The sequence below is a fragment of the Leucopleurus acutus genome (assembly GCF_964270905.1).
Source record: "Leucopleurus acutus genome assembly, chromosome: 16".
NCBI classification, from domain to species: Eukaryota; Metazoa; Chordata; class Mammalia; order Artiodactyla; family Delphinidae; genus Leucopleurus; species Leucopleurus acutus.
The window spans coordinates 7,072,359-7,099,167 of NC_139158.1; the positions used below are offsets into that span (position 1 = coordinate 7,072,359).

Below are 26,809 nucleotides of genomic sequence, written 5' to 3' on the forward strand. Positions count from 1 at the left end.
TTTTGAAAACCTTCAAGTAAATATATGTCACTGCATACACGTTGATACAATATGGATAAAAAGAAAGGAACGATCCTCCAGAAAGCTCACAGTCCTGGAGGCTTAACAGTTCTTGGTAACGACGAGGATCACATTGTTTTTTTCTCTCTGTCTCCAAATCAATGCCAAGGAAAGAGAAGCCTCTGGACTGGAAGCCGGTCTCTCGCAGCTCGAGGGAAAACTGTGAGTTGGAAGCCGGGGCTGCTCAGTCCCTCCCAGGGGTGGCCACCCCAGGTGCCCTCAGGCAGGGTGATGACATAAATATGTAATAAATGTGTGAAGGGCAGCCCTCAGAGGATGGAGCGGGGAGGGAACCGGGGAGGAGTAGAGTACAAGTCCTGCCTGAAACATCCACATTCAAATGAACAACCACAAATGTATGCTTCCCAGACAAGCCTGCCCGCCTGCGACCTCCGTTTGCAACCCCTGACCTAGTCATTCTGCCCCTCACCGACCCCAGCCCTGAATTTCTCCTAAGAGAAGACTTATTTCTCAGCTTCCCTTTCCCAAATCTCTGCTCTGGACCCTAAATCTTAGTGGCCACCTTGCAACCCTTTTCTGCTTCCCTCCCCCCACCTCCTAACCCCCCCCCCCCAGCCTCAGTGGCTCTGCAGCCGACCCCCTGCCCTCTGCCCTCTCCTGGCCTCACAGTGGCCCTTTCTTCCCAGCCGTTCTCACCCAGTGTGATTTTGAGGATGACTCCAAACCCCTCTGTGATTGGAGCCAAGTGTCTAAAGATGACGGGGCCTGGACTCGGGCCAGTGAGCCCTCCCCCACCAGCAGCACCGCGCCCCCCGGCGGGTACCCCAATGGAAGTGAGGAAGCCGAAGGTTTAGGGAGGCATCTGGGAGGTGGACACTGGTGGATCTGGGTGCAGGGAGGCGGCCGGAAGTGACACCCGGGCTCTGGGAAGGGGGGCGGCAGGGCCTCACCATCCCTGGCTCTGCCTCCCCCAGAGGGCTACTACCTGCGCATGGACTCCAACACCTTCCGCCCGGGCGGGGTGGCGCGCCTGCGCAGCCCCCCCGTATGGGAGCAAGGCCTCCTCTGCGTGCGCTTCGCCTACTACATGTTCGGGCCGTCGTGGGGCGCCCAGCTCAAGCTGCTGTTGACCACGGACCCCAAGGGCAAGCGCCCCAACGTGCTCTGGAAACACAGGAACACCCAGAGCCCCTCCTGGATACCCACCGCCATCACGGTGCCCATTGGGCGCATCTTGCCCAGTCGGGTAAGGCCGAAGACACGGCCTGGGGTCCCAGTGGGAATCCGGCTGTGGGGGGTCCAGGAGGGGCTGGGCTGGGACAAGGAGGGGCACGGGGGCTGGGCCACCTGAATTCAGGCAGGAAAGTGGGAGCCCGAGGCAAAGGGGGCTCACAGCGTGGGTGATGCCCCCTCCCTCCCGCAGCTGACATTTGAAGGAGTCAGGGGCAGCACGGCTTATCTGGACATCGCTCTGGATGCCATCTCTATCCGTCGGGGCTCCTGCAGTCGGGGTGAGCCCCCGTCCCTCCTCCTCTTCCCCCCACGCCTATACATCTGCCCAGGTGGCAGGAGTAGCTCAGGGACCGAGACCCTGGTTTCTTCCAGAGCTGGGGCGACTTGCTTCCCTTTACCTCCACACCCCACACCTTTGACCCCTGAAGCAGCCACATCTAAAGAGACGTTCTCCTGGAACACAGAATTGTGGTGACACCTGTCCTAGAGTGACCAGCCATTCTGATTTGCCCTGGGCGGTCCCTCTTTTAGCACGGAAGTGCTGCATCTCAGGAAACCCCTCAGTCTCTGGCAAACCTGGACATTTGGTCAACCTGGCTGTTACCCCAGATCTATCCAGAATTAGCACTCTAGGCTGATGTTAGAGGTTTGAGGGGAGCGAATTCAAGGGAAGGGACATTCCAGAAGCTGCATGCAAGGAGCCAGCACTTACTGAGCGCAGGAACTGTGCCAGATGCTCCCACACGGGGTGTAACTTACAACAGGCCAGTGCTGTTGTTCCCAGTTTATCGATGGGGAAACTGAGGTTTGGGCAGCCTAAGTAATCCGTGCCAGGAACACAGCCACGGGGGAGCAAGTCCATATCTGGCTTGCAAGCCGGCCGTGGCTCACATTAGGACCCAGGCTGAGACTCAAGAGTTCTGACTCCAGACTGAGGCATACTTTTCTTTTTTAAAAAATTTTTATCTTATATTGGAGTATAGTTGATTAACAACGTTGTGTTTGAGGCATACTTTTCTGAGCTGCCTCCCCTTAGAAAAAGCTAAATCCTTCCTCGTTCCTTTTCCCTCAGTCTGCAAGACGCAAACGTGCAGTTTTGACACTCCAAATGATCTCTGTGGCTGGAGCTGGATCCCGACGGCCTCTGGGGCCAAGTGGGTCCAGAAGAAGGGGTCAACAGGGGTGCCGAACGTGGGGCCTGAGGATGATTTCTCTAGCCCTGGTAGTGAGTAATGGCCATGCTTCTTCCGTCCTTTGACTTTCCGAGCTTCTAGTGACCTTTGCGGGAGTTTACGATGCTTGCCTGACCACCCTACAATAACTCTCTTGGGATGGCCTGGGGCGAAAGTCAGCGAGCTCAGACCTCCATCAGCTTAAGTTACAGGACAGAAAACAGATTCTAAGCACCCAGCCAGCTTCTCCCACTGCCACCCCAAAAGCCCTACAGCCGGTAGACCCAACACAGCCGACTCCTCACCTATTTTCCCTGGCACCCTTCCTTCTTCATTCATCCAACAAATATTTATTGAGCACCTACAATATGCCAAGTCCCAGGCCGTTGAGATGCATCAGCTTACAAAACAGACAGAGGATGGTGGGGGACAAGGAGGAGACAGTTCCCGAAACAATAAAGAAGTAAATTATATAAGCTTTAAGATGACCAGTGCTATCAGAAAAAAAAAAAAAGTTGAACAAAGTAAGGGGATCGGGAGAGCAGGGTGGGGTGGGTTGTAAGTTTTAAATAGGGTGGTCAGAGTAGATCTCAGACAGGTCACATTTGAGCACAAACTTTTAGGAGGTGAGGGAGTGAGGCACGAAATTATCGAGGGGAAGAACATTCTAAGCAGAGGGGCCAGCCATGCAAAGGCCCTGAGGTAGCAGTGGCTTGGGGGGTGGGTGTTGAAGTGCAGCAAGGAGCCACGTGGCTGGGATGGAGAGAATGAGCTCAGACGGGTCCTAGGAGGGGCAGACCATTGTCAGGACTGATTGTGGCTTTTATTCTATGTGGATGGGGAGCCCTTGCAGGATTTGGAGCAGAAGAGTGACCTTATCTACTTACGTTTAAAAGGATCACCTGGGTTTTTTTGTATGAGAATCCACTGAAGGGATGGGGCAAGGACAGAGGCCATTCTTCTCCATCCTTCCCTCCCCCCAAATCCTTGCTCTCCTTCCTCTGATCTTTCCTGCTGCCTGAGGTTTGCTTTCTAGAAAGACCTGGTGAAAACCCCACCCCACGTTCATTCTAAGCCCCTGGAGAACAGGGCAGGGCCAGCCCATCTCTGCATTCCCCTTAGATTTAGCACCAAATCCCGTGCCCAGCAGTTTCAGTAAACGTTGTTGGGTTTGTTTGTTTGTTTGTTTCCATTTTCTCTCTCTTCCTTTTTCCACCTTGCTCCCTTCCTTACGTTTTTCCATCTTTCCTCTTTCTCTCCCGCATCTCCTTTTCCATTTCTCAGACGTCCCAGCATGGACACTTGTTGCGTTCTTCACCATTTTATTTTTTCCCTCCTTCTTACCTGTTGGCTCCTTTCTTTTCTCTCGCACTTCTGCCCACTCCCTCCTCTTCAGCCGTCTTCTCTCCCTTTCAGAAGGACACCTTTCCGGGTTTCACTCTCCAGGCAGAACCCCGTGGGGCGTCCGGCACGTGCGTGCGCGCGGTCGGAGGCCTCTTTAATTCCCCCCTCCTTCCCATGGCTACCAGTTGCGTCACGGAGCGAGGTCCAGGCTGATTGGCTGCGTGAGCTGGCGGCATGGGGCAGGAGATTCCTGCCGGTCAGCATCAGATCGGGACTCTCACCACTTGGCGTGAATCAGCTATGTCCTGTGGGTTAAGAAAAGGAAGAGGATGTGACTGTGGGGGGACCTCAAAAGTCTGAATCCAAAGGACAGGATTCTGGCTGCTTCTGAGAGGATGCCGCGTTTCTTGGGCGGCGCCCGCGTCCTCACCGAGACCTGCCAAGCACTTCTGGAAGGAACCGAGGCCTCAGCCAGTCGTGTGATGGGTTTAGGCCCATCTCAGCGCCGGCTGATCCTAGGCAACTGTTAGGGCTCCCCAGGGCCAGGCTCCCTGCCCTCGCAGCCCCTATCCCTGTGCCATCCCCCACTTTACTGGCCTTTTCCTTCCCAGGTGGCTTCTACATGCTCCTGGACCCCAAGAATGCAAAACCGAGGCAGAGCTCTGCCCTCCTGAGCCCTGTGCTCCAGTCCTTCGGCTGCCTGAGCCTGTCCTCTCACTACACCCTACGCGGCCAGTCTCCTGGCGCAGCCCTCACGGTCTATGCTTCCGACTTGGGTGAGAGTGACAACGTCATGGCATTTATACTGTCCTGAGGCTCTTCTCCCAGGGTTGGGTTGACGAGGAAACGTGGGGGCATCTCTTGGGGTCTGGGGAAACCTGGGATACTTGCAAGATGATTCTGCGGAGTGGAATTTGGGAGCGGAAGGCACAGGGTTCTGGAAAAATAGATAAAAACGCCAGGAGAGTGAGAGAGAGAAGGACGTGCTTGCACCTCGGGGAGGGGAATCCACTCCAAGTGGTCCCTCTGCTACTCATCCTTCTGAGTATAGGTTTGAAGTCATTTTCCAGCCCCCAGTCATCTCACGGCTCTCTTGGGTTCCTTCCATTGTAGGCAGCCGCCGGAAACACACACTCTTTTCAGGACAACCCGGACCCAACTGGCAGCCCGTTTCTGTCAATTACACAGGCCAGGGACAGATTCAGGTACAGAGGAGCAGGAGGTGTCAGGTCTCCTTGGACGTGGGAGGCGCACCTGTTATTGACAAGGACTGAAGATCTGGGCCCTGGAAGCCGGGTGCCTGGGTCCCTGAAGAGAGTAAAAGCAAATGGAGGGGCTGAGCATTTGGGCTGTTTGCTCACTCCCGGCCCCTTCTCCCTCTCTCTTCAGTTCACCGTGGTGGGCGTGTTTGGAGAGATCCCAGAGCCAGTGGTGGCGGTGGATGCAATCAGCATTGCTCCCTGCGGGGGTGAGAGCAGCTCTGAGAATGGGGGTTGGGGATGGGGGAGGAATAGAGAGCATGGCCCAGATTTCTCCCATCTCCCATTTTGATCCCCCAGAGAGCTTTCCTCAGTGTGACTTTGAAGATGAGGCCCATCCCTTCTGTGACTGGGTCCAGGCATTACAGGATGGCGGACACTGGACCCAGGGAAGTAAAAACACGCTCATCCAGGGTACAGGCCCCTCGGGAGCCTCCCTTAATGGAGGTGAGGAGATGGAGGACCCCTCAAGCCAACGAGTTACTGAATCTGCTCCCAGCGAGGGGGTGGACTGGTATGATTGACACAAGGTGTAGGCGGTGAGGGTCAGCCAGCGGGTGTTTCCTGGGAAGCTGCCATGGGGCCAGAGCTGTGGAGGCCACAGAGGTAGAGTGAGCTGAGGATTCTCGTGGTTCTGGGGTCACTTGAAACCCCCAGAAGATCCAGGTATAGTGCTTCATTGAGCCCAAGGCCTCAAAATCCACTGGGTCATTTTCAGTCAAGACATTGACTGGTACAGCCAACAAAGGAATCTGGGTTGCTGGCTTGGTTTTCCCTTTCTTTCTGATCCTGCCTTCTTAGTTAGAAGTCTAAAATGAGCAGAGAAAAAAACAAAACAAACAAACAAACACCCCACTGCAATGTGGGGAGTTTGGGTGTTTGCATCAAGTCCCCATTTGGAAAGCAAGATGTCGCTCAAGAAAGCACCAGACTTGTCCTCTGCAGGTTTCTCACCTTGCCTGTTCCCTTCTTTTCCCCAGAGGGTCACTTTGTCTACCTTGAGGCTGACAAGTTCTCCCAGGCAGGCCAGTCTTTCAGACTGGCGAGCCGGACCTTCTGTGCCCCGGGTGCGATCTGTGTGGAGTTTACCTACCACATGTATGGCCTCGGGAATGGCACAAAGCTCAGGCTTCTGCTGGGGAGCCCTGCGGACAGCTCCCCAACTCCTCTCTGGGAACGAGTTGGGTCTCAAAGCGCTGACTGGCTGAACGTCTCCATCACCGTCCCTTCGGGACATCAACAGCCCATGCAGGTGAGAGACAGAGAGAGTCGCTCTTTAAGTGTCACTGTGAGGCCAGGTGAGGGGAACATAATGCCTGGGATCAGGGAGCACAACCAGGGCTGAGAGGATGGGACACTGGAAAAACAGCAGGGCAGAGGGTGCTCTGTGTTCCCTGTGAGGCTCTCTGGCTCCTGGAAGGGGCCCGGGCCCCCGTTGCACTGTTGAGGCCAGAACAAGGCGACATCTTAGCAGAGGACAGACCCTCTGCCCGGAGAGTCGCTGAGTTGACGGGGATTCACTTTCATCTCTCTCTTGCTTCTTCCTCCCTCGTACCTTCAGCTGATGTTTGAGGCTGAGAGGGGCACCAGCACCGCCTTCATTGTTGCTCTGGGTTTCATCTTGATCAGTCACGGGACCTGTCATGGTAAGACAAAACCCCAGGTCCCGGAAAGGGGGCCATGCTCCAGGATGACCATCTCTTGGGCTTCTCTGCGTGAGCTGCTTAAAATGCAAGTCCTCTTTTGTGCTCGAGTCCTCACGCAGCTTTGTTCCCTATATTCTGCCCACCCGTACCTTCCCAGCCCCATCAGAATGCTTGCTTGAGTGAGTGTGACTTTGACGCCGTGGATTTCTGGGGTCAGACCCCTCACCTAGTGAATGGTGATCCCGAAGGGAAGGCTGATATCCTATTTGTTATTTGTTTCCTGTACCCGGCGCAAGATCGGACATATGTTAGGAATGGTGTTTGTCAGTGTTACCTGAGTGGAGGCTGGGGCGGGGAAGAGAAGGAGAGGTGTGAATGAGTTATTGCTTTGAGCGCACCCATTCCAATTAGATGGGAGTCAAGGGTGGGGTGGTACCATTCTGACTAAACTCCAGGGATTTATTTTCTTTGCAGGACCTGCATCAGTAGCGCCTCCTTCCAAACCTGCCGTTACCTGCACTGGCCCTCCTGAAACCCCTGTCTGCACAGAGAAACTTGTGGTCCCTGAGGAGACACCCACCGTCCCCACTGAAATATTCACCATCCCCACAGAGAAACCTGTGGTCCCCACCAAAAGGACCACCTTCCCCACTAAAAAGACCACCATCCTCACAGAAAAACCCACGGTCCCCACCGAAAGGACCACCTTCCCCACTAAAAAGACCACCATCCCCACAGAAAAACCCACGGTCCCCACAGAAAGGACCACCATCCCCACTAAAAAGACCACCATCCCCACAGAAAAACCCACGGTCCCCACAGAAAGGACCACCATCCCCACTAAAAAGACCACCATCCCCACAGAAAAACCCACGGTCCCCACAGAAAGGACCACCATCCCCACTAAAAAGACCACCATCCCCACAGAAAAACCCACGGTCCCCACCGAAAGGACCACCTTCCCCACTAAAAAGACCACCATCCCCACAGAAAAACCCACGGTCCCCACCGAAAGGACCACCATCCCCACAGAAAAACCCACGGTCCCCACCGAAAGGACCACCATCCCCACTAAAAAGACCACCATCCCCACAGAAAAACCCACGGTCCCCACCGAAAGGACCACCATCCCCACTAAAAAGACCACCATCCCCACAGAAAAACCCACGGTCCCCACCGAAAGGACCACCATCCCCACTAAAAAGACCACCATCCCCACGGAAAAACCCACAGTCCCCACTGAAAGGCCCACAGTTCCCACGACACCCCAGCCCAGCCCAACTCTTGTACCCACCTGGCCAACAGTTTTCGTGATGCCAAGTACCTCCATGACCACCGTGACCCCGGCCACCACTGCAACCCCAAGACCTACTCCAGGTTTGTGGTGGAGCATTGGACAAAGAGCTGAAAGTCAGAGACAGTGATGAGGGGAGAGGGCTGGGGAAACGGACGCTTCCAGTAGAAAACTGCACTCTCAGAGGAGAGGGGAACCAGACACGATGGCTTTAGAAAGGATGATGAGGACGACCCTGAGTGAGAGGGCCGCGGTGGGGTGGGCATGGGGGAGCGGGAGTTGTTGGGAACCAAGCACTAGACTTACTACTGCTTTTTTTTTAAATTGAGATATAATTCACTGCCGTAAAAATTCATCCTTTCAAAGTGTATGATTTGGTGGTCTTAGCATATTCACAAGACTGTGCAGCCATCCTCACTTTTCCGTGTCAGGACATTTGCATCACCCCATAAAGAAAGCCCGTACCCGTTAGCGGTCACTCCCATTCCCCCCGCCCCCCAGCCCCTGGCAACCACGAATCTGCGTTCTGTCTGCTCAGTACATTTCATACCGAGGACCTGGCTTCTTTTTTCTCAGCATATATTGTTGTCAAGGTTCATCCAGATTGTAGTTTGTGTCAGGACTTCCTTCCTTTGAATGGCGGAGTAACATGGACCTCCTCCTTCAAGAAGAACGGGAGTGGGGGGTAGAGGGGAGACAGGAGGAAAGCCGGGGGCTTGACGGAGGCTGTTTTCCCCTCAGCGAGCTGCCCACCGAATGCCCACTACGAGCGCTGCGCCTGCCCAGCATCCTGCCAGAGCCCCGCGCCCAGCTGTGGGCTCCTTTGCAAGTCCGGCTGTGTCTGCGATCCTGGCTTTCTGTTCAGCGACTCCCGCTGCATCAATCCCTCTTCCTGCAATTGCTCCTACAATGACAATTACTATAAGGTGAGACCCCAGGATGCCCAGATCCTCTGAGGGAGACTGAGAGCAGAACACCTGGGGTCCAGCGCCACCTGCTCCCCAGGTGACATGAATTTGGCTCCATGGGACATTCCCAAGGGGTCAGCTCTCCGGCAGCTGTGACACGGTGGTGGAGTCATCCATTCGGTGTGTGGTTTTTTGCCTTAACTTTATTATTTTCTTTTCTTGGCCACGCCACACGGCATGTGGGATCTTAGTTCCCTGACCAGGGATTGAACCTGTGCCCCTTGCAGTGGAAGTGCGGAGTCTTAACCACTGGACCACCAGGGAAGTCCCTCGGCTCTGTTCACACAATAAATACTTGTTAAGTACCTGCTTTGGCCCAGCCTGACACTAGGCTGTGTGGAAGATCTTGTCAGCCCGTGGCCCTGTCCTCGGTGCTCCTGGCAGCTTTGATATTTCTGTATTTCTCCGTCCTGCGCTGGCAGCCATGATGCATTAGACCATAGACCAGCCAGGTTGTGCAGGGCCCTTATCTCCATCCTGAGGAAAGTCAGGGGTCCCTGAGTATACAGAGAGCCCTGGACACTGAGTGTGTTCAGGCATTTTCAGGGCAGAATGAGGCATTCCAGAACCTTCTTCCAATGGAACTTGCCAATTTTGATAGGCTAGGTCAAAGGAGAGGAGATACTGTTCTTGTCTCTCCTAATTGATGCCCATCCCCATCCCCCCGGGAGATTCTGGTGGAGCACAGGCTCTGGGCCAGCGCTGTCCAAAAGGGATGGCATGCAAACCTCACACAGCATTTACTTGTCCTAATAGCCACATTAAAAAAAAAAAAAACTACAAGGAGGGAATTCCCTGGTGGCCCAGTGGTTAGGACTCCACACTCTCACTGATGAGGGCCCGGGTTCAATCCCTGCTTGGGGAACTAAGATCCCGCAAGCCGCGAGTGAGGCCAAGAAACAAAAAAAAGAAAAAGTACAAGGAAACAGGTTAAGTTAACTCCAGTCATCTACCCGTTTTAGCATGTAATCAATGGTTATCAATGAGAGATCATTTACGTACCTTTTTTTTTTTTTCCTACTAAGTCTTCAAACTCCAGTGTGTATTTTCCACTTACAGCCTGTGTCAGTTTGCACCGGCCACATCTCAGGAGCTCAGTGGCATGTGGCTGGTGGCCACTGTATTGGACAGAGCCGCCCAAGAGTCAGGCCAATCTGAGGTCAAATCCCCGCTCCGCCACTCGTTTGCAGAGTGACCCTGGGCGAGGTTCTTCCTTGCCTTCTTCAAATCTGTTCCCATATCTATAAAATGGGCACAACAAGATTTTCTACCTCATTAGGTTGTTGTGAAGGTGAGATTAGATCCTGACACAGAGCAATTACTTAATAAATGCTAATCACTATTGTTAGCAATTTATGGTAAATATATGTGACCTGTGAAGCAAAAGTTCAGTCAGCTATTCATTAGCATCAGTTCCTCTTCTCAGCTCCGGCATTCTCCCCACGGGGCGTCCGAGTTTCTTGCTTGCCTCTTCGGGGGCCCCTTCCTCCTCCAGCCCTCTTGGCCGGTCTCCCGGGCGTCCCTGCGTCAGTGTTGGGAGTAGCTTCAGCTGCAGCCCGGGTAGAACTATCTGTCACAACCATCAGTACCAAGCATCTCTTCCCTCTGCCCCGGGAGACACATACGAACTTACTGTATGTTCACTTATGCATTCAATAAACGTTTATTGGGTACCTTCAAACCTCTCGGCATTGGGGTAACCACGAATAGGGCATGTCCTTGCTCTCCTAATGCTGTCAGATTCCGGGGGGCACATAGGATGTTGGTTCGTTCTTTCATTCAGTAAGTATTTATTAAATGAACTCTTTGCCAGGCACTGTGCTACGTGTTGGCGCTGAGATAGTGAGTAAAGATAGACATGGTCCCTCGCAGGGGCGCTTATCAAATACTCACAAAGATGAATATAAAAGTGCAATTGTGGTAAGTCCTGGGAAGGAAAGGTACCCAGAGGTAGTCAAGGAGGTCTGGAGAGTCTTCCTGAGAAGGTAGCAACCCTTGAGCTGAACTCCGCTAGTTGCACAGGAATGGGTTAGAGAGAGGGAGAGGGACAGGTTCCAGCACAGCATGTGCAAAGGGCCTGGGGTGAGCAGGAATATCTGGTAGGCAATGAGGAGAGGAGTCTGAGCAAGGTGAGGTCTGCAGGAGGAGAGGGGACTACAGCATGGGATGACAGAGTCTGCCCAGGAGCTACGGCCTCGTGACTCCGGCCCCCTTTCCCTCAGCCAGGGACGGGGTGGTTCAGCCCCAACTGCACAGAACGTTGCCGCTGCCAGCCTGGCGGTCGGACGGAGTGCCAGCCCTATAAGTGCGGGACACATACAGTGTGCCAGCTGAAGAATGGCCAGTACGGATGCCACCCCTATGGTGAGACCCTCAGGCTGTTCCCACCTGTCCACGTGGGTGTGACACCAGGGTCCCCATCCCTCCCTCGACCAGGGGAGCCCGGGCAGGCCACTGGGTGGGTGAGGTGGGCCCTAGGGCCTGGACTGGTGAACCAGCTTCACATGTCCCCGGTGTCCCCTCGGCAGGCACTGCCACCTGCTTCATCTACGGAGACCCTCATTACCTCACCTTCGACGGGAGGCACTTTAGCTTCATGGGCAAGTGCACCTACATCCTGGCCCAACCCTGTGGCAACTCGACGGGTAGGCCCCTGGAGATGCCCCCCCACGGCCTGGGCGTGGGGTCTGAGATCAGAAGAGCTGGGCATGGGGCGCACTGGCCAGCAGGAAAGGACCAGAGCCGCTGGCAGGGGCAAGATGGGAGCAAGGCCGGCGGTCGAGCAAGGGATGACACGTCCATCCCCAAGCAGGACTTTGTGAGGACCAGACCATGGGGAAAATGCGGGTTAGGACTCCTCTCTGGATCCGTCGCTTCCTTGGCCGTCTTGGACTAGGGAGTGCCTGGCAGAGGAGGTCCCTGTGCCCTGGGGGGACAGATTCGTGGCACACAGCCCCACGCTGTTCTGGACGACGCCCCACTCCTGCCAGGGTCCTTCCTCCCCTCTTGAACCGTAGAGCCGCCACCTTTGTGGCCCTTTGTCCTCGCAGGGCGCAGGGCCGGTTGGGGGTGGCACCCTCAGTGGGTGCTCAGAAATGCTTCTGGAATGGGCCCCTGGGCGCTCTCTGCCCCTCTCCCTGCCCAGAGCCATTCTTCAGGCTGACGGTGAAGCATGAGGAGCGAGGACAGGAGGGCGTGTCCTGCCTGAGCAAGGTCTACGTGACTCTGCCCGAAACCACCATCACCCTGCTCAAGGGCAGACGCACGCTGGTGAGTCCGTTCTCCACTCAGCCCTGCAGGGCTGCCGGCCTTGGCTGTGGCCTTGTCCCGCCCATCTCCTCCAGAGCATTCCACGTGGAGCAGAAGAGGTCATTAGCATGGCGGTGGGGATCTGGGAGTCCGCTGGGGGTCCTCCTTGACCCCCGGATCTGTCTCTTGGTCTCCTCCCTCGGCCCCGCCTTCCAGGTTGGGGGTCAGCGAGTCACCCTCCCAGCCATACCTTCTAAAGGCATCTTCCTGACTCCAAGTGGGCGATCTGTGCAGCTGCAGACGGCATTCGGTCTGCGGGTGAGATGGGATGGTGACCAGCAGCTGTCTGTGAGCGTGCCCAGGTGAGGGGGCGACCCAGCGAGGCAGCTACCACTCCTCCCACCCTGTCCCTCCCTCTCCCGGGACCCTCCCATCCCCGGCCCCTGCCATCCCAGGCGCTAATTCTCAGTCGTGGGTAGGAGACACCTAGCTCAACGGGCAGGCCTCCCTTTGGTTGAGGAGGGGGAGGAAATGGTTTCAGGGCAGTGTGATAGTAGCAGGATATATACACAAGGCTTTGGGAATGTTCTAGAAGGAGTTGCTAATGAGTCGTGGGAGCCTTCAGAAGAGTGGTCCCTTGACTGCAGTCTTCAAGGATGAGTAGCTCCTCAGATGGCCAAACAAGGGAAAGAAAGACTATAGAAATAGTGAACAGTCATTGCGAGGGAAAAAGTAGAATGTCTTAGGGCCAGCAAGAAGTTTGTTATGGCTGGAAGATGAAGTGTGAGCAGAAGAGGACGAGGGGCGACGTCAAGGTGGCTCGAGAGTGAGAGCTTGGGGCCCTTGCGTGCCTGGTGCCTGGCGTGGAACCCTTGTTCCGAGTCTGCACCTCTGCATCCTCCACCCACCTCGTGCCAATGGCCCCCGCGACTCATCCCCTCTCTGCTGTGGTCCCTCAGATGCCGGAGGCCCCTTCTCTCCACTAACGCCTCCTCCTCCCCTCCCCCCGGCCCCCCCGCAGCACCTACTCTGGCAAACTCTGCGGTTTCTGTGGCAACTATGATGGAGACAGTAGCAACGACAACCGGAAGCCGGATGGTAGACCAGCGCGAGATGAGACGGAGCTGGGTATCAGCTGGCGGGCCTCGGAGGATGAAGACCACGAGTGAGGGCCTCCCCGCCTCTGTCTCCACCCTCCTGCTCCTTTGCCCCTTCGAGGAACCAAGAATCCCGACTGGCATCACCCCTTTTCTCCTCTGCTGCACACCCCCACGTCTGTCATTCTTCTTCCCACTCCCATTCCCAGCAGAGTTCATTGCCACCACGTTCACCCCCAGCCCCACCATCAGTCAGTCGTCCCCAGGCGATTGTGGGCAGCCCCGCCTCTTGCTTGCCCGGCTCCAAGTTTTCCCACCTCTTGGTGTTCAGATGTTCTCCACTAGGGGATGCCGAGAGCCGGGAGACTGTTGGGGCGGGCTGGGCGTGGAGGTGAGCCTCGGTCCTTAGGGCGTTTGGGGTGGGTCTCTTCCAGGTGCCAGGAGAACCGGGCATCTCCCCCATCTTGCGACACTGCCTTGCAGAGCACTGTGTCAGGGCCAGAGTTCTGTGGACAGCTCACGGTCGCTCACGGAGCTTTTGAGTATGTGCGGGGCCCCGGGGTGGGGGGACAGGAAGGACCATGGCGGGGGGACCAGGTCCTCCGTGGCAGGAGGCGGGAAGTTCTGCCCCCTCATTCCTTCTGACCTGGCCTCTCTCCTCAGGGCCTGCCTGCCTCACCTCAGGGCCTCTTCCTTCTTCGACAACTGCGTGTTTGACATGTGTAATTTCCAGGGGCTGCAGCAGATGCTGTGTGCCCACATGTCGGCCCTGACCGAGACCTGCCAGGATGCCGGCTACGTGGTGAAGCCCTGGAGAGGACCCCAGTTCTGCCGTGAGTTGTACCAAGATGAAGGGCCCCTTCTTTCAGACGCAAACGCAGTGGAGGGCCGGCGGCATCTGAGAGTGGTGGCACAGGCTGGGCGGCGCCCTGGTGGAACCCCTTTGCCTCCACACTAGGACAGGGAAATCTGCAGAGTCAGAAACATGCACTGAGAAAATCACACGGTCACCTGCAAACTCAGAAAGCCTTCCCAGGATTTGCTCCCAGCTGTGGATTTTCCAGGCAACACTTTCAGCCTGCATCCAGCTTGGTTTTGTTACCTCTGATTTGGGCCCTGACGACACTTTGACCTCTTTTTGCTCTATTAAAGTCTTAATTAAAGCTCTTTGGGGGGGGAAAAAAAAAAAAGAAAGCAAGCTTTCCCAGCTACCTGAAGGTATGGGTATGCAGAGCAATGCACATGTGTGTGAATGCACACCCGGGTTGAGGGATGCACACGTAGAATACACAGAATGTGGATACAGTGCAGACTGGTGGGTGGGATGGCGCGTCGTGACGGCCCCACAGCTCCTGGGCGTGGCCCAGCCCTCTGGGGAGCCTGCTTTGGGGCCTTGATGGGACCACTTGGGTTCCCTCTGCTCCCCTGCACCCTCCACAGCAGTGCCGCTGAGGCTTCTGGGTCAGTCTGCTCCCGTGGTCCTGCCTCTTGGCGGTTCCCTGCAGGCCCCCTTCCAGGCCCGGGATGTGGAAGCTGAGCTCCTCGGTGGTTTCTCCCAGTCACTGTCTTCTTCTCAAGATGGGGCGGAAGCCTCTAGCCACCGGCCTTCTGAACTCTGGGCTGGGAGCTACCTCTTTCCTCTTTTCCCCATCCCGCCTCACCTGTGCTCCCCCCCTCCCCCCCTCTGCCAGCGCTGGCCTGTCCACCCAACAGCCGATACACCCTGTGTGCCAAGCTGTGCCCCGACACCTGCCATTCCGAGCTCTCGGGCATGGCCTGCCAGAACCGCTGCGTGGAGGGCTGCGAGTGCGACCCGGGCTTCGTCCTCAGCGGTCTCCAGTGCGTCCCCAGGTCCGAATGTGGCTGCCTTGACCCCACGGCCGGCTACTTCAAGGTGAGCCGCTGGGGCTGGGACTCTCTCAGCCCTGCAGCCAGAAGGCACTCATCCCAGCTCTGAAGTCTACGGCCAGCTCGTGGGCGGGAGAGAAAAAGCAGGGGGAGGGGGGAGGGGCAGGGGGAGGGGAGGGGGGGAGGGGGAGGGGAAGGGGAGGGGAGGGGGAGGGGAAGGGGAGGGGAGGGGGAGGGGAGGGGAGGGGAGGGGGAGGGGAGGGGAGGGGAGGGGAGGGGAGGGGGAGGGGAGGGGGAGGGGAGGGGAGGGGAGGGGAGGGGAGGGGGAGGGGCAGGGGGCGGGCTGGGATTAAGGAACTTCGGGCTTAGGTCTAATTTCCCTTTTTCTTTCTTCAGTTCTAGTACTTTTCATCCCTGCAGACCGGGATGGAGTCATAGCACAGTTATTTCCCACGCTGCCCAGCAGAGCCTGGGACCCCTAGTTCTCTCCCCTCCTATCTTCCCCGCCCATCACATCCCTGAGTCACTTTCCCGGTTTCTCGTCCTCTGAAGGCCCAGGCATGTCTGCATCTCACCTGTACTCTGTCTCTCCTACTGAGGGTCCCTTTCTCTGCTGAAGGATTTCAGCTGCTACCTGGGCCCCGTCTTCACCATCTTCTCAGAGGCAGCACTTGGAGCTAGACTCTCATCCTTGAAACTTCTCTCTCTCTTCCTTTGCCTGTCCCTCACCCGAGGCCTGGGGTGACACTGATGTCCATCCCAGCCCCCTCCCACCTGGTGTCCCCTGGGCTCTCCCTGCTCGGTGCCGCATTCCAGGCTGGCCCACGGAACTCTCCTCGTCTGCGCTTTGCTCTCTCAGTTTCAACTTCTTTTCAGCCCTTCCCCGCTGCTCTGCCTCCCACGCACTATGCCTGTTAGCCACTCTCACCTCCTTTGAGGCCCTGTTGAAATGCTGCTTCTTCCTCGAAGCCCTCCTGAGAAGCATCTCTAAGCTCTTGCGGCGAGTGCCGATCGCCTGTGTCAATGGCACGAAACTCTCCCTGGGTGCCCTGATTATTGTCTTTGGGTGCAGAGTGTGTTGGACCACGTGATCTATCTGTTTACATGTTGACTGCCCTCTCTGGACTGTGAGTTCTGTTAGGGCAGGGACCTCATCCATCCAGCTCATTACTGAATCCCTGACGCCTGGCACAAGGCAGATGATAACTGTCTGTTGAACTAGTGAACAAACAAACAGTGGAATGACTGAACGAGTGAGCGGATGCCAGGGTTTTGCAACCAAGCCTGGAGCTTTGGGATGACACGAATGCCTTCCTGGTGAGCAGGCCGGTGATCTGAATAGCAGTGCTAATCGATCAGGGGATAACTTATTTCCCTTCCTTCGGTCCGTCCGCCAGGTAGGGGAGCGGTGGTTCAAGCCAGGCTGCAGACAGCTCTGCATCTGCGAGGGCAGCAACAGAACTCGCTGTGAGCAGTGGAGGTGCCAGGCCCAGGAGGTGTGTGGTCGGCAGGATGGCATCTATGGCTGCCACGCTCAAGGTGAGCAGTCGAAAGAAGGTGCTCATGGGGGCTGCCCATGTGGCCTCGAGCAAAGGCATGGTCCTGTCCTAACGCAGAGAGCTGGAGCATAACCAGGGGGCCGGAAGGCAATTGCCCAGAGCCAAAGCCGCGTCTTCAAGGACCCAGAGAGTGAGGCTGGGGCGGTCCCTGACCTTGACCTCTCCAAGTCACACCAACCGCGCCGATGGGCCATGGGTACCATTCCAATGTGGACTCGCCAAGATAGCAGCTCAGGGTCAGTGCCTCTCTGAACGCCATCTCCTCCTGCCCAGGGTCCGCTACCTGCACTGTCTCGGGGGACCCCCATTACCTGACATTCGACGGAGCCCTGCACCACTTCATGGGCACCTGCACCTACACCCTGACCCAGCCTTGTTGGTTGAGGTCCCCAGAAAATTACTTCATCGTGAGCGCCACCAACGAGTTCCGCGGCGGAAACTTGGAGGCCTCCTATGTCAAAACCGTCCAAGTGCAGGTCTTCAACCTCAGAATCTCCATGATCAAAGGCCGCAAGGTCATGGTGCGTGCCTGCGCCGGCCTCCCCGGCCCCACCCCCAGCCCATGCTGCATCTCTTCTCCGCGTCTCCTTGCCTGCAGGCCCTGTCTGGCAGACGCAGCCCCAGTTTCTGAGACACCCCCGCCACCCCCTCCTGCTCCCTGGTCTTGGCCTCGTTGTTGTCCTTGTCCCAGGCGCCTTTCCCTACAGTGTCCTCCCTGCCTCTGTAGCTGGACGGTCGCCGGGTGGCCCTGCCCGTGTGGCCTGCACAAGGCCGGGTGAACGTGAGGTCCAGTGGCTCCTTCATCCTCCTCTACACGGACTTCGGGCTTCAAGTTCGCTATGATGGGAACCACCTGGTGGAAGTGACCGTGCCCTCCTCCTACGCTGGCCGGCTCTGCGGGATGTGCGGTGAGTTCCTAGGGCACCAGCAGGTGAGGCCGGGGTCATGGGCTGGAGCCTGTCCCGGTCCTGCTCATCCACACATCTGATTAGGCGTCCTTGGTGCTTGTCGACCTCTTACTTGGTTGAAGGTGTCGTGCGCTAGGGTAGGCATGAAGGGAAGCCGAAGATGAAGGAAGAGAAAGGGCTCATCTTGGTTGGTTGCATGAAGAGGGAGGGATGCTTCTTGGTCCCGGGGCTGAGTTCAAGGCCTCTGCTGACTGTTCCGTCCTGCAGGGAACTTCAACAACAACAGCCTAGATGACAATCTGCAGCCTGATAAAAGGCCTGCGGTCAGCTCCGTGAAGCTGGGGGCCTCCTGGAAGCTAAATGAGTTGTCTGAACCTGGGTGAGCCGGAACGGGGGCGGGGGGGGGGCGGAGCCGGACCAGGGGCGCAGGCTTGGCGGGCAGCCTGGAGGTGTTCCCTGTGCATCCCCAGTCTTTCCTGGAGCTGATGACTGATCTGTCTCTTGGGAAGTCCACCCTGAGATCTAACCTTGTGCTTTCCTGCTGCATCTGCTGACCTTACTACTTGAGGCCATCACTGTTCTCCTCTCCCGTCCTTACTCCCCTCCCTGTTTCCCTCTTCACTTTTGCTCTGGCTTTTGGAAAGCTTCCTCCAATCCGAAACTCCTGTCCTTTCCCTCCTCTGTCAGCTGCTTTGCTGCGGGTGGCGGGCCCCCCAGGTGCCTGGGGAAGAAAGTGACGGAGGCCTGGAATAAGAACTGTGATATCTTAATGAACCCTCAGGGTAAGCCACGCAGGGGGCCCCTTTTTGCTCCCCGGGGGCAGGAGACAGAGGAGGGGCACTGAGCAGGGAGGGAGGAAGGGTGAGACAGGAAGTAGTGGCCCTCAAGAGGCAGGCAGAGGGAATGCAGAGGCAGTGGTCACCTGGGAATGCTGACGGATCTGTGGCGTTTTTTGCATCTCAGGCAGTAGGTTCTCAATAATTACGGGTTCTGACGGAAATGGATGTTGAATTTGCCCCAGAGCAGCCGCGTGGTTCTGCTCCCTCCCCAAGCTTAGTCTCACCTACGTTTCATCCAGGACCCTTCTCCCAGTGCCACGGGGTGGTGGCCCCGCACTCCAGCTTCACCAGTTGCGTGTACGGCCAGTGTGGGACCAAGGGCGACACCTCGACCCTGTGCCGCTCCCTGCAGGCCTACGCATCCCTGTGCGCCCGCGCAGGCCAGGCCCTCGCCTGGCGGAACACCACCTTCTGCCGTGAGTGACCTGACAGCCAGGGGGAGTCCCGAGAGCCCTGCCCTCTCTTCCTCTCCCTAAACTCTGCTCCTTCACTCTTCCCTTCGCAGCCCGGCCCCCAGGCCCCACGTGGGACCCTCCTCTGTTCCCGTCTCCCCGGTCTCTCGGAGCCCAGCCCCCAGCCTCTACTTGTCTCCCTCTTCTGGGAGCCTCCCTCCGATTCTCACTTCACCAAAAAGTTCTGATCTCCCAGGAATTCCCTGGCGGTCCAGTGGTTAGGACTCCGCGCGTCCGCCGCAGGGGGCACCGTTTCGATCCCTGGTTCAGATCCCACATGCCATGGGGCGTGGCCCCCAAAAAAGTTCTGATCTCATTTGGTTACTGCCTCCTTCCCTTCTTCCCTGGGCCAGCTCTGTGACCTTTCTCCTTTCCCAGAAACGCTTTTTGTTTTAATTGTAGTAGAACATACAGAACATAAAAATGACCATCGTGACAATTTTAAGCGCCCAGCGGCATTGCACGCATTCACCTCATTGTGCGACCGTCACCACCATCGCCCCCAGAACTTTTTCATCTTCCCAAACTGAAACTCTGTCCGCATTAAACACTGTGAGTCCCCATCCCCTCCCCCAGCCCCTGGCAACCACCATCTACTCTCTGTCTTTGTGAATTCGAAGACTCTAGGGACCTCATCTAAGTGGAATCACACGGTATTCATCTCTTTGTGACTCGCTCATTTCACTTAGCGTTATATTCCCAGGGTTCACCATGTCGTAGCGAGTACCAGAATGTCCTTCTTTTTAAGGCTGAACCATATTCCGTTGTCTGATTGGACCCCATTTTGTTTATCCATTCGTCTGATGGACGTTCCCAGGAACTCTTTTTTTTTTTAAGATTTTTTTGATATGGACCATTTTTAAAGTCTTTATTGAATTTGTTACAGTATTGTTTCTGTTTTATGTTTTTGATTTTTTTGGACTCGAGGCATGTGGGATCTTAGCTCCCCAACCAGGGATGAAACCCGTACCTCCTGCAGTGGAAGGCCAAGTCTTAACCACTGGACCACCAGGGAAGTCCCTCCCAGGAACTCTTGATGCCCCAAGGTCAGAGAGCTGGAAGTCACTCTTCCTTCCTAAACACCGATTTCTTCTTAGCTCTGAACTGCCCACTGGGCAGCAGCTACAGCACCTGTGCCAAGCCCTGCCCGGCCACCTGCCTCAGCCTGAGCGCTCCATCGTACTGCCCGCCCTCGCTGCCCTGTGCCGAGGGCTGCGAGTGCCAGAAAGGCCACATCCTGAGTGGGACCTCCTGTGTGCCCCTCAGCCAGTGTGGCTGTACCAGCCAGAGGGGCTCCTACCACCCGGTGAGAGGCCAGACCACAGGGGGTGCCCTGCCCTTCCCAGCTCCCCGAGTTTGGGGGCCAGAGGGCTCAGAGCCTGAAAAGGGGCAGGGTGGGCCAGTGCTGGGGGCTGAGGGGCAAATCCAGAAGCCAAGAGCCTGAGGAAGGCTAGCGATGGAGGCGGGCAGCCAAGGGCAGCGAGCCTCATGCGGGCCCTGGGGTGCGGGCGGCTCCGACCACCTCTGGCTTCCAAGTTTCTATCGGCTCCACGGATGCCTGCGCCCCACAGGTCGGGGAGAGCTGGTACACGGACAACACCTGCTCCAGGCTCTGCACCTGCTCCGCTCACAACAACATCTCCTGCCTCCAGACCGCCTGCGAGCCTGGCCAGATGTGCGGGTCCCGGGATGGGCTGATACGGTGCCGGGCGGCAGGTAGGCCTCCACTGAGTGTGGAGGAGGACCTTCAGCCAGCAAGGCCAACGCTCCCCAACTCCCCCTCTATCAAGAAGGGCTCCTCGGGGTTCACTCAGGTTCCCCGTGGCAGCCGTGGACTTAGACGGGGTAGAAGCCTCTCCCTGGCCGAACGACACCTGCCCCGCTTCCTCGTGTCTTGACTCTCTTCTTTGTCTGCTTCCCTTCTGAGGCTCCCTCTCCTCCCATCCTTTCCTTGAGGCAGGGGAGAAGGCCTGTTCTCGCTAGAGGCTGGACCACTCCTCAGCCACCTGTCTGCCCTCCAGGGATGGGAGAGTGCCACCTCCGCAACGCGTCCCACTACGCAAGCTTCGATGGCAGTTACCATGCGGTCAGGGGCACCTGCACTTACGTCTTGGTGAAAATATGCCACTCCACCGTGGACCTGCCTTTCTTCAAGATCAGTGGCAAGAATGGGAAGCGGAAAGACCAGCCCCACACTTTCTACCTCCGCCAGGTCCACGTGGACATCTTCAATACCCTGGTCACCCTGAAGAAGGACCAAGTGCTGGTGAGCGAGGCCGGCGGGGAGGACATGGGCTCTGGGGACGGGGCTCTGGTCCTTCTTCCTGCTCATGGGTCCTGCCCTCCTCTGTAGATCAATGGCACACGGGTCACCCTCCCGGCGACCACCCAGATCCGGGGAGTCAAAGTCATTTCCAGGGACGGCTACACCGTGCTCACCATCAACATTGGGGTGCAAGTCAAGTTTGACGGCAATGGTTTCCTAGAGGTCGAAATCCCCAAAGCCTATTATGAAAAGGTGAGGAAAACACCTGGGTCTCTTCGTAGGGGGAGTCAGCCTGCAGGGAGGGGGGCGCCTTTCTCTTAAAGGGGATGCAGACAAAAAATGCCCTCTGCCATCCCTGGCACTGAAGATCCCTGGATCCCCTCTGCCCACACAGACCTGCGGCATGTGTGGGAACTTCAACGGCGAGGAAGAAGACGAACTATTGATGCCTAATGACGAACTAGCCCTGGATGACGTCATGTATGTGGACAGTTGGCAAGACGAGGAGATCGACCCAAAGTAATTGTCCCCGAAGAACCTCTGCCTTTGCATAGGAACACGAGTTGGGATTCTGGACCGTATGGCCCACCTGGGATGGGAAGACCAGAGTGGTCCTTTGTGCGTGTAACTTGACAGGCAATGGCCTCTGGGTCCCAGGAACCTATATGGGGAAACGAGAAAGTCTTCCTGTCTTGGCTTCGAAACGTGGGAGGAGACCGAGGCCACATGGAAGGCTGGCCAGAGCTCAGGCCAGCTTCCCGGTGAAGACAGGAGGCGTCTTCAGGGTGTGGTTTGGGAGCGCCAAGTCATTATCATAGATGAGGCAGTGGCTGTCCCTATGATGACACCCTTTCCCTTCCCAGTTGCCAAGAAGATGACAAGAAGACTGAAGCAGAACCTCAGGAGAAGCCAAACACGAACTGCCGGGCAGCTGACCTGGCAAGAGCCCGGGAGCAATGCCAGGTGGCTTTCCAGGCTCCAGCCTGGGCGAAGTGTGCCACCCGTGTGATTCTCAGTCCCTTCCTGCTCAGATGCACCCACAGCCTCTGTGAGTCTGGAGGCCTCAACCATGCCCTCTGCCAGTCTCTACAAGCCTTCGGGGCCACCTGCCAGGCCCAGGGGATCAAGCCTCCGATCTGGAGAAACAGCAGCTTCTGCCGTGAGTGTGTCCTCGGGCCGCCCCCAGACTGCTCCCAAACCCTCTTTCCGTCTGTGTATCTCCGAAAGCTCCCCCATTCTCCATTTCAGTTGTTCCCAACCTATTTCTGACCTCATTTTCTCTGATGTGGACCATTTACGGCAGGCTCTTAGCTAGTGCCCCACACCACCAGGACCGCACGGGCTGCTTGTCAGCAGCTCCTTTCCAAAAGAAATGTGATCGTGTTAGGCCCCTGTACGGCTGTTGCCTGCAAGTCCAAGCTCCTCTCTGAGATGTCTGAGAGATCCTGCAAGATGTGCCCCTCCCCCACGCCCCTTTCCTGTGCGCCAGCATCACCTGCATCAAACCATCCCATTCTCCATACAGGCCTCGCTTTCCCACACCCCTCCCTGCCTTTATACATACCATGCCCTGCACCCGAAAGGTTCTTTCTTCTCCCCTCCTGGCAGACTCTGAGGCATCCTCCTCTAGCTCTTTCCTTTAAAAAAATTTTTTTTAAATTATTATTCACATACCATATTCTTCTACCCTTTAAAAGTATACAGTTTACTGATTTTCAGGATCTTCACAAAGTTGTACAACCAGCACCACTATCTAATTCCAGAACCTTTTATTTTTATTTATTTATTTAGGCTGCGCCGGGTGTTAGTTGCGGCGTGCGCGTGGGTTCTAGTTCCCTGACCAGGGATCGAACCCCGGGCCCCCTGCTTTGGGAGCGCAGACTCTTACCCACTGCACCACCAGGGAAGTGCCCAAGAACATTTTAAATTTTAAAACAGTGATTACAGTGTTTTTCCTATGTGATGCATTCCTATGGTTCAAAAACTTTGAAAATATTAAAAGATCCCCAGTGAAAAGTCTCCCTCTCTCCCTGACCCCAGGGGCCCTGGTCCCAGCCTGCTCTTCAGCGTCTGAGTATTTTTCCAAAAGTCTTTTATTTCTGCACATACAGACAAATGCAAATTTATTTTCTGTATTTTCTTACAAACAGCAGACGGGACACAGTAGTTTGCACTTTATTTTTTTTTCACTTGACAAACTAGCTTGGCGGTCCTTCCCCGTCAGATATGTAAAGAGTATCCTCATTCTCTTTTGCAGCTGCGTCATAATTCATTTATCATAATTTATTTAACTAGTCTTCTAGCGATGGACTTTCTAGTTGTTTCCAGTCTTTGGCTGTTGCAAACAGTGCTGCAAGGATAACCTCATGCAGATACAATTCTCTACGTGTGTGTCTCTTATCTGTGGAATAAATTTGTAGACCTGGAATTGTTGGATCAAGGATTGTGTGGATTTGTGCTTTTGAGAGATGTTGCCAAATGGCCTTCCATAGGGGTTGAGGAATTTACATTCCCACCAGCAACACACGAGAGTGCCCATTTCCCCACAGACTGGCCAACACACAGCATTATCGTGCTTTTGGATTTTTGCCTATCTGATATGTGAAAGATAAAAAGAGCCTTAATTTGTATTTTTCCTATTATGAGTGAAGTTGTGCATTCTTTCCTATGTTCAGGAGCAATGTGGATTTCCCTTTCTGTGATTTCTTCGTACCCATTCACCATTTTTTCCACTGGTTTGTTGGTCTTTGTTGAAATGTTTTATAGATGTCCTTTGTCTGCTGCAGAGAGTAGCCCTTCATTAGTGCCATGAGTTACAAAAATTTTGTCCAGGTCTCTTTTTTTCATCTTTCACTCTTTTTTACCATGCAGGAAAGAAAAAAAATATATATATATATGTATTTGTGAGGTCAAATATAATAATCTTTGTTTTATGGCTTCTGCAGTTTGAGCCTTAGTTACAAACGGCTTCCCCACTCTGAAGTTAAAAAAGAATTTGCCTGTGTTTTGCTCTAGTATTTGTATTGTTTCTTTTTTTTTTATATTTAAATGTTTGATCCATGGGGATTTACCCTGGTGTGTAGGATGAGAACTGAATCAACTTTGTGTTTATTTTTTCCCAGTATTATTAAATGACCATTCTCTCTTTTTCCACTGACTCAGATGCCATGATTTATATTAAATTCCCACACGTATTTGGATCCCTCTCTGGGCCTTTTTCTCCGCTTCCACTGCTCCATTTATCTTCATTTACCAGCAGCACAATGTTGTGGTCATTGAGAGTTTAGATAGTGTTTAGATTTCTGGTAAGGACATACACTACCTACTGCTGGTTTTTTTTTTTTCCCAGTTTTTTTTTGGTTTGTTTTAGAATTTTCCCAGCTTTTCTGCTTTGTTTAGATCCTCATTTCCACATTAATATCATCTTGTCCTATTAAAAAACAAAACAAAATCCTGTTGGTGTATTTTGGGGGTATCGTATTAAATGTATAATTAGGGAGGGACTTCCCTGGCAGTCCAGTGGTTAGGATTCTGCACTTCCATGGGGGGCACAAGTTCGATCCCTGGTCGGGGAACTAAGATCCCACATGGCGCGTGGCGCGGCCAAAAAACTAAATAATAATTAAATTCACTTAGGGAAGACTGACATCTTCCCATCTGTGAACAGTTCCATTTGTTTGCAACTACCTCTACTTAAAGGGCTTTATTTAGCTCCTCCAGCACAGTGGATACCTCCCTGCCCTGTGCTCCTGTCACACCTCGTACACACACACGCCAGTCACATGCTTACTGACCAGATGCACCAGGGTCGCGCTGCTGCGGCTGCGGGCTGACCCCGGGTTCCCACGCTGAGCGGGGAGGACCAATTCTTGCTCTCTTCTGTCCTCGGAGCCAGCACACAGCCCACGCTCAGTCAATGTTCCCCCCCAACTCCAGCTCTGGACTGCTCCGCCCACAGCGTCTACACCACCTGCGTTCCCTCCTGCCCTCCTTCCTGCTGGGACCCGGAAGGCCAGTGCAAAGGCTCCAGAGTGCCCTCCACCTGCGAGGAGGGCTGTGACTGTGAGCCCGGCTACGTGCTCAGTGGACAGCAGTGTGTGCCCAGGAGCCAGTGCAGCTGCAGGGACGCCCAGGGCAACTCCCTCCCTGTGAGTGGGGCCAGGAAGTAGGGGTGGGGGTAACATACCTTCGGGATGCCATGTTCTCCTTTCCCGTGCCTCTCTAGGCCTGGGCCACCCACGCCTCCACCGCTGGCCCTGGGTGTGAAGGCTGGTGATGGGGCAGGGTGGCCTCCTGGGTGGGCTAGAGGGTGTGTGGTTTGGGTTTGGGGACTGAGAAATGCAAACCACAGGGATGCAGCCGGTAGGGTGGCTTTGATTTGAATCCTGATGGTACCACTCACGAGTCAGGGGACCTCTGTGACCTCAGTTTCCTCATCTGTAAGATGGGTTCAGCAGTACCTCCTGAGCAGCCTGTGTGAGACACACCCAGCACAACGCCTCTAGGGGGCGCTACAGGTCCATAAGGGTGCAGATGGCGCCGGGACTGCCTCTGGCCCGTGCCCAGTGAGCCATCAGACTGTAGGCTTAGGCTGAAGTCGTCGAGGAAAGGGAGCTGGCCCTTCGCTTCTCACTCCCCGTTCTTCCTGCGGCGTCTGCAGGCGGGTAAGTCCTGGTTCTCCGGAGGCTGCTCCAAGAGGTGTGCCTGCAGAGCGGGCGTCATTCAGTGCGGGCCCTTCGCCTGCCCCTCGGGCTCCCAGTGCCAGCCCAACAAGGACGGCAAAGACTACTGCGCACCCGAGAGTAAGGGGGCCCTCGGGGAGGTGGAGCCAGAGGGGCCTGGGCTGGGGGCTCTGGAGAGGGAGGGACCCGGCGCGGGCAGGAGTGGGCCTAGGCTCTCAGGCTCTTACCAGCTCCCTGGTCGCCTGCATGATCCTCTCTGGGATCTGCTATCTTCAGGGCAAAAAGAGGGAACCAGACAAGGAGATCCTCTCAAGCTGGGAGAGGGAGAAAGTGGAAGATCAAGTCCACGGGGAGCCCAGGGCTAAGAGGGAAGGTGACGGGAGGCCCCAGGCAGGTGAGGGGCTCTGGGGCAGTTACATCACTCAGGGTGCCTTCTCAGCGTTGGCCCTTCTTTTCAGAGTCGGAGCAATGCACAATTTATGGGGACCCCACTTACCGCACATTTGATGGCCTCAGCTACCGCTTCCAGGGCCGCATGACCTACTTTCTGATCAAGACCTTGGACGTGCTCCCTGATGGGGTGGAGCCCTTGGTCGTGGAGGGCCGCAACAAGGTGTATCCGTCCTTCAACCCCATCTTCCTGCACGAAATCATCGTGACGGTCTACGGCTACACAGTCCAGCTCCAGACGGAACTGGGACTTGTAGTAAGAGCCAGGCCAGGCCGGGAGGGTCTGGGGAGGCAGGTCAGGCCATGGGAGGCCACCTGGAGCAGGTGAAGCCAGGACTCTGTGTTCCCTGGGAAGGTCCCAGCAGAGGCTGCCTAGTTTTGGAAATCAGAATCAGTGCCACACTCACCTCCTTGTGGGGGGGAGGGCAGAGGAGGGCAGTGGGATTACACACAAGGTGGGAGAGAGGCAGGGGAGAGAGAGAAGGGAAACTCATGCAGTGTGAGGGTGGAGCTGTGCTGAAG

The 26,809-nt window shown here is 55.7% G+C and overlaps 1 protein-coding gene across 1 annotated transcript in view; it reads left to right on the plus strand.

Moving 5' to 3' along the window:
- Positions 1–26,809, plus strand: part of ZAN (zonadhesin) — a gene marked incomplete at both ends in the record, with an annotated part of 32,221 nt that overhangs the window by 740 nt on the left and 4,672 nt on the right. The window contains 36 exons of the mRNA XM_082856837.1: positions 127–222; positions 708–854; positions 996–1,267; positions 1,445–1,532; positions 2,327–2,479; positions 4,382–4,546; positions 4,884–4,975; positions 5,160–5,238; positions 5,330–5,476; positions 6,010–6,281; positions 6,591–6,675; positions 7,150–8,052; positions 8,711–8,895; positions 11,160–11,301; positions 11,466–11,582; positions 12,083–12,207; positions 12,403–12,548; positions 13,208–13,351; positions 13,718–13,825; positions 13,947–14,116; positions 14,975–15,177; positions 16,529–16,670; positions 16,964–17,211; positions 17,418–17,598; positions 17,866–17,977; positions 18,286–18,380; positions 18,677–18,853; positions 19,987–20,195; positions 20,461–20,605; positions 20,911–21,155; positions 21,243–21,407; positions 21,550–21,674; positions 22,019–22,314; positions 25,092–25,303; positions 25,816–25,957; positions 26,296–26,543. Coding sequence (XP_082712963.1) covers positions 127–222; positions 708–854; positions 996–1,267; positions 1,445–1,532; positions 2,327–2,479; positions 4,382–4,546; positions 4,884–4,975; positions 5,160–5,238; positions 5,330–5,476; positions 6,010–6,281; positions 6,591–6,675; positions 7,150–8,052; positions 8,711–8,895; positions 11,160–11,301; positions 11,466–11,582; positions 12,083–12,207; positions 12,403–12,548; positions 13,208–13,351; positions 13,718–13,825; positions 13,947–14,116; positions 14,975–15,177; positions 16,529–16,670; positions 16,964–17,211; positions 17,418–17,598; positions 17,866–17,977; positions 18,286–18,380; positions 18,677–18,853; positions 19,987–20,195; positions 20,461–20,605; positions 20,911–21,155; positions 21,243–21,407; positions 21,550–21,674; positions 22,019–22,314; positions 25,092–25,303; positions 25,816–25,957; positions 26,296–26,543 — 6,581 coding nt within the window. The remainder of the gene's footprint in view (positions 1–126; positions 223–707; positions 855–995; positions 1,268–1,444; positions 1,533–2,326; positions 2,480–4,381; positions 4,547–4,883; positions 4,976–5,159; positions 5,239–5,329; positions 5,477–6,009; positions 6,282–6,590; positions 6,676–7,149; positions 8,053–8,710; positions 8,896–11,159; positions 11,302–11,465; positions 11,583–12,082; positions 12,208–12,402; positions 12,549–13,207; positions 13,352–13,717; positions 13,826–13,946; positions 14,117–14,974; positions 15,178–16,528; positions 16,671–16,963; positions 17,212–17,417; positions 17,599–17,865; positions 17,978–18,285; positions 18,381–18,676; positions 18,854–19,986; positions 20,196–20,460; positions 20,606–20,910; positions 21,156–21,242; positions 21,408–21,549; positions 21,675–22,018; positions 22,315–25,091; positions 25,304–25,815; positions 25,958–26,295; positions 26,544–26,809) is intronic.